The 19,557-nt window shown below is 49.4% G+C and overlaps 5 protein-coding genes across 9 annotated transcripts; 4 read left to right on the plus strand and 1 right to left on the minus strand.

Annotated features, from left to right (window-relative positions):
• Positions 1–126: 126 nt before the first annotated feature.
• On the plus strand, positions 127–1,898 carry LOC143259230 (ADP-ribosylation factor-like protein 3). The gene is made up of 5 exons (XM_076520657.1): positions 127–267; positions 809–937; positions 1,005–1,136; positions 1,218–1,454; positions 1,513–1,898. Exons 1-5 carry the CDS (start codon positions 265–267, stop codon positions 1,552–1,554), a joined length of 543 nt encoding a protein of 180 aa, XP_076376772.1. The 5' UTR covers positions 127–264; the 3' UTR covers positions 1,555–1,898.
• LOC143259218 (uncharacterized) lies at positions 1,630–9,246 on the minus strand. Of its 5 annotated transcripts, none has more exons than XM_076520635.1 (8): positions 9,106–9,246; positions 8,743–8,989; positions 8,005–8,647; positions 3,811–4,035; positions 3,018–3,745; positions 2,742–2,943; positions 2,454–2,672; positions 1,630–2,254 (listed from the first exon to the last, which is right to left on the minus strand). In XM_076520635.1, the coding sequence occupies exons 4-8, from the start codon at positions 3,997–3,999 to the stop codon at positions 2,174–2,176; spliced, it is 1,419 nt and encodes a 472-aa protein (XP_076376750.1). In that variant the 5' UTR covers positions 4,000–4,035; positions 8,005–8,647; positions 8,743–8,989; positions 9,106–9,246; the 3' UTR covers positions 1,630–2,173. The 5 variants fall into 5 exon arrangements, with proteins under 5 accessions (XP_076376750.1, XP_076376749.1, XP_076376751.1 ...); XM_076520634.1 differs by having other exon boundaries at positions 8,743–8,992; XM_076520636.1 differs by having other exon boundaries at positions 8,733–8,992.
• LOC143259231 (odorant receptor 4-like) lies at positions 9,133–9,484 on the plus strand. The gene has a single exon (XM_076520658.1). It carries the CDS (start codon positions 9,133–9,135, stop codon positions 9,466–9,468), a length of 336 nt encoding a protein of 111 aa, XP_076376773.1. The 3' UTR covers positions 9,469–9,484.
• Positions 9,485–10,234: 750 nt separating this feature from the next.
• On the plus strand, positions 10,235–19,266 carry LOC143258930 (uncharacterized). The gene is made up of 9 exons (XM_076519482.1): positions 10,235–10,372; positions 10,830–11,310; positions 11,397–11,624; positions 11,689–12,017; positions 16,254–16,523; positions 16,920–17,219; positions 17,630–17,858; positions 17,932–18,162; positions 18,562–19,266. Exons 1-9 carry the CDS (start codon positions 10,235–10,237, stop codon positions 18,897–18,899), a joined length of 2,544 nt encoding a protein of 847 aa, XP_076375597.1. The 3' UTR covers positions 18,900–19,266.
• On the plus strand, positions 12,665–16,351 carry LOC143259225 (odorant receptor 10-like). The gene is made up of 4 exons (XM_076520651.1): positions 12,665–13,186; positions 13,993–14,473; positions 14,550–14,780; positions 15,074–16,351. The coding sequence occupies exons 1-4, from the start codon at positions 13,049–13,051 to the stop codon at positions 15,409–15,411; spliced, it is 1,188 nt and encodes a 395-aa protein (XP_076376766.1). The 5' UTR covers positions 12,665–13,048; the 3' UTR covers positions 15,412–16,351.
• Positions 19,267–19,557: the final 291 nt, after the last annotated feature.

Here is a 19,557-nt window from a genome sequence, read left to right on the forward strand (position 1 = left end):
AGGCTAAAGACTCGATTCCCTTAATAGCTGTAATGTAAATATTGTCTACGCTATAAGGTGAGGGACTATATCATTGTTTCCAAGCAGATACTATGAAATACATACTATTATTGGTCAAAACGTGCAGGTGTACACCTCTAGTTTCCTTAGTTACGAAACCGACAACACAACAAACTCTGTGGACGATAACCCAGTTGCAGACAGACGTGTCGTAGTTAACCGTCGCCACGATTTGCCTCCCGTTTAATAAATAACAAAAGAAACATGGTAACGATAATCAGTGATCATTCAGCGTTCTAACGTGCACAAAACACTCGATTATGCACCCCTTTGTCACACCGTTGAATCCGTATTTCGCGACACGAGACACGCACGACATAACCTATCGTTAGGCTGCACTATCAAGATTCGATGCAATCTAGTTTCTCGGGATACGCTCTGTTTAACGGAAATTGTGCGGTCGAAGTATCTGTCGCTCTTCCTGCCGAGAATCAACGATGAACATTCGTAATTTAGAAATATCAAACATATTAGAAATATCGTCGAGGGCTCGCAGCGTTGTTTCGTATACATACAGCAGACGAAGTTGCGATTCCGTCTGCTAGGCCGAGGAGCGCGAAATTCGAATCGCCTTCCAATCCAACTTGCGGAACCTCTTCATTCTTCTCCTTTTTATTTTCTCCACGAACGTACCGTTATCTCTGCAAATGTACGCTGCACTTCGAGAAGACAGTGTGCCTTTGTAAGACTAAATGTTTCACCTGAATCCTTATTATCGCTCTCGTCGTTTAACGAATAATCGTTGAAGGGACTGCTGTCGATCTTGAGGAAACTGCGCTCGAACCCCGACAAAGAATTGCGCTTGCTTCTCCTGGGCCTGGACAATGCTGGGAAAACGACGATACTCAAGTCCCTGGCTAGCGAGGACATCACGCAGGTATCGCTTAACGTTGTTTACCGCGCGAGAATTTCTATCCACCGATTTAACGAATTGTTGCTTGAAGGTAACGCCGACTCAGGGATTCAACATAAAGAGCGTGCAAAGCGAGGGCTTTAAATTGAACGTCTGGGACATTGGCGGTGCCCGAAAGATCCGGCCTTACTGGAGGAACTATTTCGAGAACACCGATGTCCTGGTGAGCGGAATTTTGCAAACATTAGGAGCTGATTCTTCGATCGAATAATTAACAAATTATCTGGTCTTTTTTTTCGCGAAGATCTATGTGGTGGACAGCGCAGATGTGAAACGATTAGAGGAGACCGGTCAGGAGCTGTCGGAGCTGCTGCTCGAGGAGAAGTTGCGAGGGGTCCCATTGCTGGTGTATGCCAACAAGCAGGATCTGGGACAAGCTGTGACCGCGGCTGAAATCGCGGAGGGTCTTGGGTTGCACAATATCAAGGACCGTGACTGGCAGATTCAATCGTGCATCGCCACCGACGGCAAGGGTGTCAAGGTACGCGGCCGGTGAAAAAATAAACTCGATTTTCTAATCGAATCCTTGAACCCGGCAGGAGGGGCTGGAGTGGGCGTGCAAGAACATCAAGAGGAAGTAACCAACGGCCGGTGGAGAGCGAGAGAAGCGTTGCATGAACACAGAGGACACGGGACCGCTCTTACGATGCATCCTGTACAACCATCATACGTTTTATTTGGCTTTTTATCTAATATTTACAGGAGCTGTTTGCTGACGGATTGGCCATTGACGGATTCGATGGAGAACGCGCGAGCATGACCCTGAGGAACGCGTGTGCCTTCTCTTCGTCGCGCGTTCCTGCCATCGTGCAGAATAACTTTTCTGGATTCCTTTAGAGTAAATAAATATATATATATATATGTTATATATATACCTATATGTATAACGCGTCGGGACGGAGAGAAATAAAAAAGGTTATCAGAAGCTGAACGCCTAAGTTATTCTATCACGCCAGCGACTCCGCTGTTTTATGTACACGCGAGGAAGCGAAGGGTGCACGTGCCTTCGCTCCGCCGATACTTCTCGCGAATCGAGCCTCTCTCGACAGAAACGACTCGGCAACACCTTATCACGATACATTCTTCATTTTCGAAACGATACGACGTCGCGTCGCCCACGAGCTCTCTTTTTCCTATCACTCTCTCCCTCTTTTCCTCTCTTTCTCTTTGTCTTTCACAGGCGCACTATTTTCGAGATCATCAAAGTTCACTGTGAACGCTCTCCGTGGTAACTCGGATCTCCTCCTCGTGGAAGTCCGTGCAGATGGCCGGGTACTTTTGCTGAAAATTCAAACGGTTCACAATTGAGTTCCTCTCTCGGGTTCCAGCACGAAAAGACTGAACGATGCGGGCAAACAGCTCGAAGAGAGCTCCGCTCGATGTCGAGGCTATTCTCAGATCGGGAACACCGACATCGAAATAGACAACTTTGACGAGCTTTTTCTAGGAACTTTTTGCCCACACCGGTTGGTCTACTCACGACGCATTTGTCGTGCTCTGTGATGGCTCCGTAGAGGGCCCAGAAACTGGTTCCCAGCTTGTTGCTGACAGCCCAGGCTGCCGGGTAGCTTGTCGCCTTCAGTACACTGTTTCGCAGAGGCGACTGTTGCTTGTCCTGCTCGTTCTTCTCGTTTATGGTGCAGAGGATCTGGCTGGCGCACTGCGGCCTCTTGATCGACCATTTGTACGCTCGGTAGGACTGAAGAGAACGACATAGAACATCAATGACGATAAGCGTCCTTCATTGGTTCGCCACTGGATCGCTTACCTTCAACATCGGATCGACGATGTCGTAGTTGATCACCTCGCTCAGTCGGTTGCTGATCTCCCTGGCGTTCACCCGGGACATGATGAACCCTTTCTCCGAGGCCAGGGTGATCAGTTCCTGCACGTAGGCGACCGCCGGTCGAATGTACTGCGAGCTGTCGATCTTCATGCCCAGGTGTCTCGTGGCGACCGCGTTCACCAACCTGTTCGGTGTCACGATGTTACAGGATCGCTGCGATTTGCTTGCGATTTGCTCGCGATCTAGCTCGATTCTTACCTCGAGAGGCTCTCCACCGGCCTCATGGCGTCGAACATGGCCGTCTTCGGAAATCCCTGCGACTTCAGGAAGCTGTTCCCGACGAACTGCGCCGTGTTCAGGTACCGTTGCTGGATCTGCGGGTCGGACACGTGGGAGATCCACTCGCCGACGTAGTTCGTCAACGCTCTGATCCATCGTCGCCGCAGCGCCGGGTTCTCGAAGCTGTCCAGAAGCTTCTCGTACTGGATATGGCCCTGCGGGTCGGTCATCTGACCCACGAAATTCGCCAGGCCGCTGTTCTTCCACAGGGTCTGGCCGAGCTCCGAGTTGCTGAAGTGTTCCCACATCACGTGCAGGTTCTCCAGGATGGGCGGCATGTACCAGGAGTGGCCGGAGTGATCGTGCGACTTCGGCTGGCCGTCGACCTCGTTCTCGCCGCCGAGGTTCTGCATCAGCATGGGCAGGAGACCCATCAACAAGTCCGGGTTACCGGAGTTCTGGCCGAACAGCGTGCTCCCCAGATTCAGCAGGCCCTCGAAGTCCAAGCTGATCTCCGGCTTGTCGTCGGCCTCCCTGCCGACACCCTTGCTCTTTTTGCCTGTGTTCAGCATGCCCTCCAAAACCGAGCCTATTATCGAGTAGTCGAACCCTTGGCGGTTCTCGTTGCCGGCGAACATCGTGCCGATGCCAGCGATGATCTGCCCGATGCCGTCCATGTTCCCGCCGCTGCCTAGAATGTCGTTTCCCTGTTTCGCAGAGCCGATTAGCAGAGATTCTAATCGGCGCGGATGCGACAGGTGTCTCGTTTTACCTGTTTTCCGGTGTCCGGCTGGACGAACGCGCTCGCCAGACCCTGCAGCCCGCTCATGCCGTCCTTGTTCGAGAAGAAGGACTTCGCCGCCTCCAGGAACACCGCCGAAGCGTCTTCCTCCTCGTGCTTCTCGCAGCTCGCCGCACCGGCCAGCGCGATCAGCAGGATGCACGTCCTCGGCAACAACATCTTTCTTCTCCGCGATTCCACGCTCCTCTACCGCGCCTGAACAAACCAACGAATAATCTCAGTCATCGATCGATCGATCGATCCACGCGATCGCGGAATCCGCCGCCCGCGGTCCTAAGCCAGCCAAGTTGGCGTGGAGTCGTTGACCTTCAACCGGATCCTCACTCTGGACGAGTTATTTTAGGAAGGCGCGGCTTCTTCGAGGCCGTGAGCGACACACCGGAAACGTTTCGGCTCGTGGTCACTCTCGACTCCGCTATACCGTTGCTGTTCTCTCTCTCTCTCTCTCTCTCTCTCTCTCTCTCTCTCTCTCTTTCTTTCTCGCTCGCTATTCCAGTGAGGAAAAGACAATCGCCGACAACACGTCGACGACCCTCTACGCGAATGCCTCCTCTTGCCGACGATCGAGCAACCACGGGATCAATTTTTTAGAGCTATTTTTCGTGGGTGTTCAAATAATTCGTTTTTTCATTTTAAAAGGAAAAGCGCTAAGCCTGCTTTCCTCCCTCATTTCTGTTTAGTCATTCATTCCGTGAAACTTGCGAATTCCGTGTTCCGATAATGCTCGTTGAAATGTTGTTCGGCTATCGGGCAACATTTAAGTACATTCTATTAAATTTAAATATTCTAAGCAACTTAAAATGTGGTAATAGTTCTTGGAAAATGTGGTAATATGTTTAAAATTGTACATCGTCGATTACCGGTGACGCGAACGAAGCAGTCAGTAACCGCTGACTCACGTGGTGCTTTAACGCGTTAAGGAGCTGTAAGCGTCGAAGAATTCGATCGGGGCTCAAAAATTCCCAAGAAATTACAGTAAACGGCAGCGTCACGTTTTAGAACGGCGCGAAACCGCGGGATTCGTTCAACGCACGATTTCGAGTTTCAGGGTTGCGGCGGGCAGCGAAGGGCGGGCCTGGGGCTCGCGGCGGGTAGGGTATCGGCGACGTCGTGCTCGGGCACGTGGCGAATGGGAAGAGACTGCGAACAATCGGAGCACGGTGTATTCTAACGCGCAATTCCAGTACCGTAAACCGCATGAAATTGACATTCTCGAGGAGGAACGTCGATTCGGGCTAACGGTACCGGCAGTTACTCATCGTTCCTCCGACGCGAGGAGCCAAACTCGCGTCAATAATCGGCGGGGCGCCCGGGCCGGGCCCTGGCCGGGAATTCCATTGCGGGATCGAGTGACCGGTCGAAACCGAAACCAGGCCTAAGCCGAAGCCGAAGTGGAAGCCGAAGCCGAAGCCGGGGCCCGATGTTCGCCGCGCGCTGCGTGGCCCTGTTTCGGGCCGGATCCGATCCTCGAATCGGACGCCGGCGAAATCCGCTGGTCGACCTAAAAACGCAACGAAATTGACCCTGGAACGAGGCCGACCCGGTTTCGCGCGGTGCAGCGAGCGCGCGCGCGCGCGCGTTTATTTATCAATTTCGCGCGTAAACACGGAGAGTACGGGATGCAGAGCGACGAGAGGGAAAGCGCGGCCACAGAACCTTCAGGAACGTATCTGGTCGCAAGGTCGGCGGAGTCGCGGGATTTCCTGGTTCGACAATCGCGTCGTTCGATTTTTCCGCTTTTCATCTAACGGATTATTTTGTCTAACGGGTCCGCGGTATTATTAATGGTTTTGCTCAACAACGCGTACCGTTCTCGAACGGATGACGCGGCGCAACAGGGAACGGGCAGAACTTATTAGTCCATCCCGAGATATTCACGGGTCTCCAGGTAACCGGCATCTCGCCGCGTAATTAGAGGTGCTCGTTAGACACGGTCAGCGTAACTTCGCACGCCGGTTGACCGTAATTTACTAACTCGTGTTAGTTCCACTTCTTTCTTTTTTTTTTTCTTTCAAAGGTTTTCGACGGCCACTTCCCGTCCTCCCCTGCGGCCAGAGTCACGGAGATTTCGGCTAGATACGGCGGAATCGTCTCGGCGTCTTCGCGCGTTCGGTGAAAGGTAGAGCTCGATGCGAGGATTCGTCGAGCGGGACGTATCGCGCGCGACAATTACACGTATCGTCGTTACAATTTTTGTTATCGTCGCGGTTAACGGCTAACGAGCGTCGGAGATAACAACATCGTGCGTCCGTCGTGACGACGAAATTATTGCGACACGAATTTCTCGTCGCCACGAACATCGTTGGCGGACTCTGCCGATCTCGCGGGGAGCCGAAGAGAATCTGGACGACTATTGTTCCCACAGTCTCGATTCGATGCAAAGCTGGTGCTCTTCGAGGTCATCGGTACGCAGACGACTGGAGCCTCGGCCGACTCGGAAAAAAGACATTTGAGAATCGGCGATCGAGGCGGGGATCACTGTGTCGATTCTGTAGGCTCCGAAGTTTTCGCAAGGCGAATTTAACGCGCGTTTTCCCCGCCGGTATTTCCCGAACGGTGGCACCAACGCGGCAGCGAAAGAGTTAAAAGTTCTCGTCGGCATCCCTTCGATCCGGCAAATGCGAAACGGTATTCGCGATCAACTAGAGCGTGCTCGACCGTATTCTCGCGGCTGGGATCATTCAAGCCTGACTCACCGGTACCCGAACACGCGTCACACGCTTTGCACACGCACGGACGAGAACCGTTCGCGTAAAATCGACGGGAACCAGGTTCACCGATCCGTCAAGAATGTTTGCGCGCGCTCTCCGCGATCGAATCCGGACGACGGTGGCTCTGGCTCCGTAGTTCTCGTTCGACGTTCGCGAACATCTTCGAACTCACGTCTAGCTCCGAGAGGAGCCCGACATTCTATGGTATCGAAACGAAAATTTCCAGGAGGAAGAGACGGCACGCGAGAGTCCCGACGACGAGTTCGCCTCTGGACGAGTTGACCGGAAAAGTCTGAATACCGCGGAGACGAGACGGCGAGCGAGGAGAGACACGAATCGAGGACCGTTTCCGGCTACGTGAACTTACTTCGAGCCTGGCTTACTTCGACGTCGGGATTAAGTATCGAGGCGACGGTTGCCGGCGATCGGAGAACTCGCGAGCTGCCGAGGAGAGTCCCGTTGGTCTCGAAATCCCGTGAGCACCTGACGCGGCGAACGTTGTGGCGTGACTGTCGTCGAAGGTAGCCCGACGAACGGTACTTACCTACCTGAGCAGGTAGGCAGGCAAGCGGGCAGGCAGGCACAGCCGAGCGCGAACGCGTTCGTTGCAGCTCCGTGCACCGTTTGCAGCTCCTACGAGCCGAACCGAGCCGAGCCGATCCGAGCCGCGCAGTCGAATATTTGCGAAAGGCAGCAAGACCATACTGATAGCAGCTCGATCAGGAAACGTCGAACTCAGCGGGAATTTCGCGCCGCTCGAATACCGTACACTCGATTTCAGAAGAAGTCAAAGGAAACGCTCTCCTCGTCGCGCGCGCTCTCTCTCTATCTCTCTCTCTCTCTCCCTCCCCCCTGGAATCGAGCGATTCGACTTTCCAAAAAATTCTCAAAAAATTACCGGCGTACAATCGTCCAAAAGAAAATCGGTATACGGAATGCGGACCCTCTCCCTGCCCTTTTGACATTAATCACCGTTAGCCTCGTCAGAGGCGGATGACGCGCAATGAAAATGAAACGCACCGTTTCTCGAGAGGCGCTCCAAAAAAAGGAGGGTCTCCCTTTATCGCGAGGGCAGCATCGGGGTCGATAAAAACCGGCTCGCAGCTCGCGCAGGGTCCTAGCACTTTCGGTGAGTCCCCGGCGTCAGACCGTTCGGTGATGTCATCGACCCCGGGGAGTAGAATTGGGAAGCGACGACCGTCGTCCCATTTTAATCCGAAATGCCAAGGACGCGGCGCGTCCGAGGCTATGCGCGCGGCTCTTAACCCGCGTAGGATCGCTCGACCGGCAACCGGTTCGAAACTGTGTGGCCGGCTGCCAGGATTCGATCGGCGGTGACCGCGTTTCGTTTAACCCCGCGGATCGATGGGGAACAGGTGTGCTGTTCTCTCCGGATTTCGAGAAAAATCACCGCCGCCTTGGCACGCACCGCGTCCGCCGATGCTCGGCTCACCTCCTCCGTGGAACACCGTTACGAGATCGGACTTCTTATCGTGGCCCGCGATTCGCGCTTTGCTCGATGAACTTTGATGCTCGACGCGATGGAACAGCGGAACTCCGCCGAGCTGGGCCCGAACAGGGGAGGCCCTCGCGCGATTTTTCCTGCGCTGTGATCATTTGGTTCGGCGGATCGTCAATAGTTAACGAACTTAAGGACACGCGAAAGGTTTCCTGTCGTTTATTCTGCGCGCGCAGTCCGCGACCCCTCTTCCGGCCGCCGGTTTATCATATTTTTATGCGTATGAAAACACAAGCCTTTCGCGTGGCCTGTTCGGTTGAATAAAAGACCAGAGAGAACGCGGGCCGCACGAAAGTGGGCGTCAGCGTTTCGTGACTTCGCATTCGTGCGATAAATCGTGCACCGCGGAGGACCGAATCGAAACCGTTCTGTCGGGAATATCTCTGAAACGTGGCTCGTCGAAAGCAAGCCGGGAGAACGACGCCGGGCTTTGTGGGACCGGATAAGGTGCTGCGGCTTTTGATTCTAGTCTCCGTTGTTCCGCCGCTCGAGTAATCGGCCGGGCCTTGATAACTGTCCCATTCGATCCCCACAACCTGTTAGGCCTAGTTGATCCGCTGCGATGTACCGCTGCCTTCTGTTCAATGAAAAGTTCGATATTAGATATCGAAGTTGAGTTTAGTCTTTTTTCGCAAATTAAAAGTTTAATTAAATTGATATACCAATGCTTACAGGTGGATCGATACGAGTGCTATAAATCATTTCTGCAGCTTCGGCAGTCTTTTTTTCAGTCGAAACGCGAAGAACACACAATGACTCACACGCTGCTTACCGTGCTCCATCGTTTAAACAAGTGTTTCCCCATGTTACGTCGACCGACTCAGACTGTCTTATAGTTCGTTGAAAAGTTACAAACGAGCACTATGTAAGACCTCAGAACTATCGTTACAATATTCCAATTGTAACCAGCCTTCATGATCTTCTAAAGAGAAAATACTAAAATTAACTTCTGAACCTAATAAATCGTGCAAGCAGTAGAAGCGAAGAAAATCATGCAAAGCCTTGATTTCTCGTTATTAGTTGTCGTTCACTCACCGGTAGCTTTCTCGAAAACCAGGATTCATGATGCTGGTGTGCCTGAACGCGAACGACAGAGTCGGCGTGCTGAAGTCCGTGATGTTCGTGACCACGTTGCTGATGCAGCTGTACGTCTACACCTACGCCGGCGACGCCCTGGAGTCCCAGACAGCTGAGATCTCGTTCGGCGCCTACGACTCGACCTGGTACCGTTCCCGAGGGCACCGAGCCAGAGACCTGGCGTTGATCATCAGCCGCGGCAACTCGCCGTACTGTGTCACGGCCGGGAAATTCGTGCCGATGAACTTGCTCGCGTTCAAGGAGATCCTGAAAGCCTCCACCTCGTACATGTCGGTCCTGGAGGTGATGATGGAGGCGTGATTCGCACCGGGGAACTCTGGCACGGCGGATCGAAGGCGATGCCGAAGGTACACGAGACTCGAATGCCGGGGACAGTGTCTCTACCTTCCCTGTCCTCGAAACGAGAAGACTGCGTCACATCGATCACACACAATATTTCTTTCTCCTTCCCCCTTTCTCTGTCTCTCTGTCTGCGTGTTAGTCGAATATATCATGTGTATATCATCTTTTTACGATGCAATAAAGACAGTATTACTATAAATCGACGAGATGGACGTTGCCTCGTTCCGCGACACCGAAGAACGTCCGACTATATACTGCGCCGCGGAGGGTTGAAATTGTTTTCCGATACAGGCGAATGAATAAGGGAAAGCGCTCGCAAACGATTCGTTTCGAGAGCAATCATCCGTAATTTAGAAATTCGCGTTCTGGAAAACTTCAATGATATCCGCGCGGACGTGCCCCGACTTATTTTTTCACGATCCGAAGTTCGCAGTTGCAAAACCGACCCAGAAAGACCAGTCGAAGACCCGAGACCTCCCGTCGTCCCCCGTCTCTCTCTTTCTCTTTCTCCCTATCTTTGAACTTCTTTTTGTCTTCATCTCTCTCGCCCGCTCGCGTTGTCGTCTTCCTGGCAGCGCGCAGCTGACAGGGTGCTCGACAGCCGGTTACGTGATTACGGATGAATAAATCATCAACCGAAATGCGCAGCACACGAGACTACGGAAAACGAAGATGGGTCGATTACCGAAGAGTTATTCGTCGTAATTTCATACCAGCCTCGATCATGAACGAACCGTTGAACAAGGACTTCTCCTACGCGATGAGGCTGATAAAAATCGTCTCGTGGCCTGTCGGTACCTGGCCTTTGCAGAAGTACAATTTTGTCTCCGGCATGCGCTCCTTCGTCTGCGTTATACTTCTGGTATGTAACCATAGTGCCTCCGACAAGTGTCTCAATGTCGCGGAAACCATGACCCTCCGCCCCTGTCTTCGTCCGACGATATTCGGCCGAAGAGAATATTTACTGTGCTGTTAATTTAAAAGCTGCGTAGGTCGAGCTGTGTTCCTAAACGGATTCTCTTATCTTTTTTTTTTCAGGAGACGAAAGATCTCTTAAAAGAACACTGCGAGATAGGATTCATCTTTGCTAAACTCATCCTTCGTTTCATAAAGTGTCGATAGAGGAAACGTAATTTTCCATCTATATTTTTCAGAAACTCAATGACCACGTACATGAATGTTGCGAGATAGAGTTTGCGTTTGCCGAAAGAATCCTTCGATCCATAGAATGTCCATGGAAAGACGTTGCGATTTTGTACCTACCTGTCCCGAAGCGTTCGAACCTCTTTCTGCGAAACGTTCAAGACTCGTTCTTGCAGCTGATGATGCTAACGATCATGAACGTGGAATTGTACCTGGACAACGGCGACGCCGAGAAGAGCATGGACACGCTTATCATGATCGTCTGCGGCGTCCTTTCGTTGTGGAAAATACTGTGGTTCCGGATGCGTCCGAAGGGACTCGTGGCCAACTTCCTGTCGGCGTTGAAGGACTACAACGAGCTGGTCGACCAGGAAAAGAAAGTGATCGTGCGGCGGCACGCGCGAATGGGCCGCATCGCATGGTGCTCCGTGATCTTCAGCTCGTACATAGGCTGCACGGTGATCACTATGCTGCCGATGCTGCAAGAAGAGGAGAAGCCCGAAGTGGAGGATTACAACGTCACCCGCGCGGACTTGTTAAACTATCCCTTGCCCTCGGAATACACTCTGGACCTGTTGGACCTACCTGCGAGCCTGTATCCGGTATGTTACATCGGCGAGATGATCGTGCTGCTGGTGATCAGCACCGGGAACCTTGGTAAATCGCTCTCTCTCTCTCCTTCTCTCTCTATTTGTCGATGTTGCACCCTGGGTGCCGAGTCCTGAGTGAAGCGCATTCGGCAGGTAGCGACTCGTTGTTGTACGGTATCATTTTCCACGTGTGCGGTCAGACGGAATTGCTGAAGCTGGAATTCAGCAGATGCTTCGAGGTGGACGAGAAGGAGGCTCGCGTCGACGCCCTGATCACCAGGCACCAGGAGCTGCTGAAACTGTCCGAGGATCTAAACGACACCTTCAGCCCCATCGTGTTAGTTCAACTGTTCTCGAGCTGTGTAATGATCTGCCTAAACGGTAACGATCGACGTTTCGTATCCCGAATCTCTAGAGCCAGATGCATTCGTCGCGCTGTTTCCAGGATTCCAGCTTATACAGTCTATGAACAAGAGTAACATCGCTCTGACGATTAAGGCGCTGGTGATCGTGGTCGTACAAATGTCGCAGCTTTTCGCCTACAGTTACGTCGGCGAGTACCTGAAGAACCAATTCGAGGGCGTCGGTTACTGCGTCTATTGCAGCACTTGGTACAACATCCCGCGCAAACGATCGCTGGACGTGGTCTTCGTCCTGATGAACAGCCAGAACCCCTTCCAGCTCAAGGCCGGGCGCTTCTTCGTCGTCAACATGGAGACCTACATGAGCATCGTCAAGACCTCGATGTCCTATCTGTCGGTTCTTCGCGTAATGGTGACGTAGAGCGCCGAGCTTTTGTGCGCTGTCACCGATGCATAAGTAACGGAACCATTAGCAACCGTGTCGGTCGAGTATCGACGATAGATAGTAGATCCATTTAATGATTTCACGCTATCTGTAGTAGGATATGTTTGTGTTACAAATTCGGACTTCTGTACATTAAAACGTTATTCTCTATTATAGCATTATTGTTTTACGAGCCACCGCAGCCCAGAGCTCTCGCTTAAAACATTCACTGCCGAGCGAACCATCGTTCTCGCGGTTCGCTGTCGCGACAGAATTGCGCCTTGAATATGGGCAACGTGGCAGTCGACGTGTCACAATTGCAACGAATTTAAACATCCGGGAAATCGAAAAATCGAAAATTGCAACGATGTCGGTCGAACCGGAGACGTTAGGATCGTAGCTGCGAGACTTCGAACATGCTTTCAGCGATCGTTCCGAGCTGCTGAGTCGAAAATATAGTTGCAAGTGCCGTTGTAACTGGTTCGAGCGAGTGAAATTATACGACATCGAAGCGGTAGAGCAACTTACCGAGCAAACGCGAATTAGCAGACGTTCCCTTGCGTCGAAGTGCCTCGATCTACAAACAAAAACCATCTGGACGCGTCCGTCAACTTTATCGAACACTTGCAATCGTTACCTCGCACGATATGAATAAGGAAAACTCTTCCGCGAATTCTTTCGCGGAATTCTCTATTGCAATTTAAATGCGTCGTCCAACGCGCACGGGGAGCAGCCCGCGTTTCCCGTTTCGTCGTAAGCATTAGTCTCATTTTCGATAAAAATTGAATGCTCCGCGCGATCTATCGGGGAACCGCTTGTGCTGGAAAAGGGAGAACGTATAATGTTGCACGATGGGACCCCTCTCTCAACAATGTTGCCCTGTAACAATGTTGGCAGCGCGCAGCTGTCGCCGAGCGTTTACGCGATTACCGCTGCATAAAATATAAATGGAAACGCGCGGTGTATAGTCGCGTGCGAGCCGACGTCGAAGATGCGATCTCGTCCTTCCTTACTTCGGGATGAAGCTCCCGACGGACAAGGACTTCGCCTACGAGATGACACCGCTAAAGATCGTCTCGTGGCCCGTGGGCACCTGGCCCCTCCAAAAATACGATCTACTCTCTGTTATGAGGTCTGTCGTCACCCTGGTTGTATTGGTGAGCAATTTCTACCTGGTCTCTTTCTGTCCAACTGCTATATTCGCCGATTTCCTTACCGATGCTGGGATACATTTGCTGAAATTAAATGAAGCATCATTAGCACAGATCTTATTTTGCTTTCTCCTTTCTTTAAAATAAGTACTGTGCACGCAACAGCATATATTGCCTGCTGTGCGGGCATTTTTTTGAACGGAACTGATACGACTGAGCGTATTTTGTAGCAGTTTGCACTCTGATCAATGTTGAAATCTCTGATAATTATTGAGCGAGAAGTTCCGGGAATAGTTTCACGAATTATTCCAGAGGACGAGTTACAAGATATACACAGCAAAATCGAAGCATTGGAATCTTAGAACAGCTGCGACTTTAAAAAGAAATTAAAGCTTGAAGTCTTTACTTTATGGTACCATTTTCCAATTTTTATCATGCATGCTTATGGCTGTAGTATCCTAAATCCGCGGGTATATCCGCTATATTGGAAAAATTGCAAAGTTTAACGCCCTCCGTGCAGTTGCAACTTTTTTTTGCGAGCACGTCGTTCAAAGCACCGCGAAGTTCGGACTTTCCCCTTTAATTCGAGGTAAGAATTATGTCACTAGGATTCCCTCCTCCCCCAAAGTTACAGCAGTTTACAATTACAAGCTTTAATTTAAAAAGGAAACAATAATTTTATGATTACTTTTAACGGAGTTTGCTGTTCACCGATTGACGCTTCATCGGCCACAAAATTCCTGATGCTTCTAATTTCACGTGTGCATCCTCCTGCAAGTTGCTCTAGACTGCTTACCGAATCGTTTGCGCAGACGGTGCTGTTTTTCACCGTGCACATGGAAATCTACCTGGACCACGGGAACGCGGAGAAGAACCTGGACGCTGTGTTGCTAATCACATGCAGCATGCTCGCAATTTCGAAGGTGGCTTGTTTCCGGTTCCGTCCTACGGGCTTGATCGCGAACTTCGTCTCCGCGGTGAGGGACCACCAGGACTTGAGGGAAGAGAAGAAGCGCGCCATCGTGAAGCATTACGCGCTAATGGGCCGAATCACGTCCGCCAGCATTCTGTCCTGCTCGTACGCCAGCGCGTTGCTGTTCATGCTGGTGCCCCTGTTTACCGGGACGGAGGACGCGACGGAGATCCTGAACCACACGGCTTATAAGTGCGAACACAGCCTTCCTTTTCCCAGCGAGTGCACGCTGGAGCTTCTGCGAATGCCGGAAAATGTGCACGGGCTGATATACCTCGGAGAGTTCTTGATGCTGGTGTTGTTGGCCTGCGGAAATATGGGTACCTCGTTCGCCTCGCGACTTCGTCCGTGTATATTTTCTGGAATCAAGTTTCACAGAATACATCCCCTGGCCAGGTAGCGACATCCTGTTCTTCGGCATCGCTTTTCACCTATGCGGACAGGTGGAGGTGCTGAAGCTGGACTTCAGCAGATTTCTCGAGTACGGGACGGACAGCGGGAAACGTTTCAACGCCCTGGTAATGAGGCATCGTCATCTGCTGACATTGGCCGAACACCTCAACAACACGATCGGATATATTCTGGTCCTGCAACTGTTCTCGAGCTGCATGCTGATCTGCATATCCGGTGATGAGTTATTTGCCCCTTGCCCTACGCCGGTTCCTGCGTCACACCTCCTTTAGCTGCTAACGAAACAATTGAATGTTGAGAAACACAAAACCACGAAACACGTATCCCCTAATCTAACACGAGCCTAACTAGTTGTGTCTATATTTGGCCCGACTGACGCACCACGGTTCTCACTTCTTTTTACCACGTCTTTCAGACGCGATAATCATTTCTGGCCCGATTCTTCTAGCACGTTTCTCAGACGTGATTGAAAGGCAAAGGGTTAACAATCGAGTTGACGCTGTTCACAGGAGTCCAGTTCATCCTGTCTCTGCAGGTCCACAACATTGTGATGGTGATTAAGACGTTCGTAGTGGTGTCCGTTCTCTTGAGCCAAATGTTTGCCTACAGTTACGTCGGCGAGTACTCGAGGAACCAATTCGGGGCCATCGGCTACTTGGCCTACTGCAGCGATTGGTATAACGCACCCTGCAATCTTTCAAGAAACGTTATGTTCGTACTAATGAAGACTCAGTATCCCGTTCACCTAAAGGCTGGTAGATTTTTCCTCGTCAATCTTCAGACTTACATGAGTATCCTGAAGACCTCCATGTCCTATCTGTCCGTTCTTCGCGTTATGGTGATGTAAACGCCAGCTCTGTCGCCGCTGTCAATGTTTTCCTGCGACAATGTATACTGGATTCACGCTACCTGTGCAAAGAATTTATTGAATTAAGAATATATGACTTTAGTAATATTCCTATGTTATACATACATTCGACAGTGTTGTATAGGTCCTGTTTAACAATTCGACAGCCGCGTCGTCGAGTGACGGAATTATTTGCTCACATTTGGAAATTCATATTCACACTGATCTACCATCTGATCTATCACACTCATCTATATCGTGTTTTTATAAGTAATTGCTAATATAATAACAAAAATAGGGAAAACTCTATTAGCCACATACGAGCGACGGTCAGTTATCGTTGTAACAATATAACGAATTCAAAACTATCTTGGCAAAAAAGAAACGAATTTATAAAAAAAATTACGACTCTCTTATCCGAGTGAATCGGAACCGTTCGTACAGATGAAATAACATTACATATTCCAATCCAGCAAAGCAACTTGCCGAGCCAACACCGCGCAATAAACAGACGCTCCCCACCGCGAATGTGCCTCGATCTACGAACAAAAACCATCCCGATGCATCCGTCCACTTTATTGAACAGTTACAGCCGTTACCATAAGATAGCGAATGAATAAAGAAAACGCTTGTTTCTTTCGCGGAATGATCGAACGCAATTTAAATGCGTTTGTCAATGAGAGTAAGGAAAAACGCGAGCGTCCCGTTCCATCGGAAGCATTAAACCTATTTTCGATAAGAAATGAGCGCACGCGCGATCTATCGGAAAGTATAATGTTGCCCGTGGCTGGACAATAAAAGCAAGGGGTCCGCGGTGCAGCCCCCCTCTCGCCCCGTGACAATGTTGGCAGCACGCAGCTGTCGCCGAGCGTTTACGCGATTACGGCTGCATAAAACATAAATGGAAACGCGCGACGTATCGTCGCGTGCGAGCCGCAGTCGAAGATGCGATATTGTCCTTACATCTCGCGAGAATGAAGCTCCCTACGGACAAAGACTTCGCCTACGAGATGAGTATAATGAAGATGGTCTCGTGGCCCGTGGGCACCTGGCCCCTCCAAGAATACGATCTTCTGTCTGGTCTGAGGTCCGTCGCCACCCTGGTCCTATTGGTGAGCAATTTCTACTTGGTCTCTTTCATTTCTACATTTTCTATTCAACTGCTATAGCATCGATCTCGTTGTTGAAAGTGCGAATTGACTAGGGATCAGCTTGCGATATTTTCTGCGAGGGTGACTCTCGTTACATGTGTCAACGCCTCCGAGACAATGGTCGGCAAGTTGTGCACTCTTGTGACAGTTGCTCTCCACGAGGCAAATAATATGTAAACAATATCTGCAAACAAGTGTGCACAATTTTGTAAGCTGTCCCCAATATATTTTGCAAGTTATTTACTATTGTAATAATTCGTACCTTACGCATTTTTCCATCCCTAACGAATTTTAAATTAGAAATCGGGCAGTTTGACAGCTGTAGGTTTAATTCGTACTTCTGAATCGTTTGTGCAGGTGCTGCTGTTGATCATCTTACTCGTGGAAGTCTATCTGGACCACGGGGACGCGGCGAAGAATATGGAAGTAATAGTGATGATGTCGTGCAGCTCGCTCGCGATTTTGAAGGTGGCTTGGTTCCGTTTTCGTTGCACGGGCTTGGTCGCCAACTTCGTCTCCGCTGTGAAAGACTATCAAGAGCTGAAGGAAGAGGAGAAACGTGCCATCGTGAAGCATCACGCGCACATGAGCCGAAACGCGATCGGCTTCGTACTATTCATCATGTACTTCACCGTCGCCATGACGGCGTTGCATACAGTGTGATATTTCGATCATTTAGGGGAATTAAATTCTTAAGGATTTTGTTTCTTTTTTTCTTGTCACGTATTTCGTTAACGTTATTCTCGTAATGATGATTTCTATTTACTTTAACATGTCTTATATACGTTTTAACTCTTGCAAATTACTGTTAAATTGGCGTACAACGAAAAGTTCTTCGATCTTTTATGATGATCAATCGTCGTAAATTATACGTACAGTATTTAAAAACTAAATATATTGAGAACACATCATAAAGGATTGAATAATCGGTAAAGTAAAGTAATTTGTAAAATGACGATTAATGGACGATCAAGAATTTGCATAGGCAGTAGAGTTCGTTTGAGACTTACGACTCTAAAATCGCAATTTCTTTAAATATTTTCAATTTCGAAATGGAATTCTTCTAGATTTTCGAAATGTCACACTGTGCGCCGCCCCCCACGACGCTCCAGTTTGCCACAGAGGAGGAAGCAACGGAGAATCTCAGTCGAACAGCTTACAAGTGCGAGCGTCAGTACGAACTACCAATTCCTAGCGAGGACACGCTGGTGCTTCTGGACATGCCAAAAGACATATACGCGCTGATTTGTCTCGGGGAGTTCATGCTTCTGCTTGTGTTGGCCTTTGGAAATATGGGTACCTCGTTCGCCTTGTGATTTTATCCGTGTATTTGTTGCAATCGATTTTCACAGATATTCCCTTCGGTTAGGTAGCGACACCTTGTTCATCGGCATCCTTTTCCACCTGTGCGGGCAGGTGGAGGTGCTGAAACTCGACTTCAGTAGATTCGTCGAGCACGGAGTGGACAGTGGGAAACGATTCGACGCCCTGGTGAACAGACATTGTCATTTGTTGACGCTGGCCGAACATCTCAACAACACCATCAAGTATATTCTTGTCCTGCAACTGTTCTCGAGCTGTTACCTTATCTGCCTAATCGGTGAGAATTTACTTTTCAACAATTATAATGTAGCAATCGGCATTTCGGAGTGAGGGTGAGGGTGACATTGATTCTATAATGCTCAAGAGTGGGTCGAGAAATGTTCACGAAATTTTGTTCATGTATTTTTGCTTTATCAATGTTCCTGTATCGGTTTTTTATATTTTATTTTTACAGGTACTTAAATGCATTATTCAACAGTATTTTATAAGTAAATGTATCTCGGTTAGAAAGAACAATATGTAATCGCACTTTTCCTTACATGGACACAAAACGACCCTCCCTTCGAACCATCAAATATCTTGAGCTTTCGCAACGATTAATTAACTTATACACACACGATTTAATCATGTCTGCTAGAAAGTGCCGGATTTTCAATAAAAATTCCTGTATTCTCAGGAATCCAGGTCATCCTGTTTCTGCAGGCGAACAACATTGCAATGGCGATTAAGACGTTTATGGTGATAAACATCATAATGAGCCAACTGTTCGCGTACAGTTACGTGGGCGAGTACTCGAAGAACCAATTCGAAGGGATCGGATACTTGGCCTACTGCAGCGATTGGTACAACGCACCCTGCGATCTTTCAAGAAAAATTACGTTTGTACTCATGAAGTCCGAGTACTCTGTCGAACTCAAGGCCGGTAATTATTTCCCCATCAATCTCCAGTCTTACATGAATATTTTGAAGACGTCGATGTCCTATCTATCGGTCCTCCGCGTAATGATAACGTAATCGCCTAGCTTTGTAATCGCAACCAATCCTTTCCTGTACAAGTCCGAGATACATAGTAGATCTGTTCACGCCATACCTTTAAAGAATTTATTATAATAAAAAATTATGCTTTCCGTACAATGCAGTGTTCATTTCTCCTGTAGTAAAATCTCATGGGTTAGATTACTGTTTAGAACTTGTTTAACGTCTTAACTGCCAATCGATTGCTTCGAAAATCTCCACGCAATAGTCGCGGATGTGCCAATAATGTAGCAAAAATTCTGTTACCGAGATCAAGTGACGTGTTAGAAATGCAAAGAAATCAGAAAACATCAGGCAATCAAAATTTAGATTATAAAAGCTGCAAAAAAATATTCTCCGCACCAATGTGAACCATTCAAACACACCGAATAGTACCATACCAAAGCGGTAGATCAACTTACCGAGCCAACACCAGATAGCACAGGGACATTTTCCTCAGCAAAATTGACTCGATCGAAGAACGAAGACTATCTCGATACCACTGACCAGCTTATTGGACTAGTTGCAGCGAATGAATAAGGAAAACGGTAGCTCCTTTTACGAAATGATCGTTCGCAATTTAGTTCCGTCGGATTACGAACATCACAAAAGAGGAAGAATGCGCATTTCCGACTCTATCGAAGCCAAGGAAAGTATT

Source organism: Megalopta genalis, chromosome 3 (genome assembly GCF_051020955.1).
Source record: "Megalopta genalis isolate 19385.01 chromosome 3, iyMegGena1_principal, whole genome shotgun sequence".
Classification (NCBI taxonomy): Eukaryota; Metazoa; Arthropoda; class Insecta; order Hymenoptera; family Halictidae; genus Megalopta; species Megalopta genalis.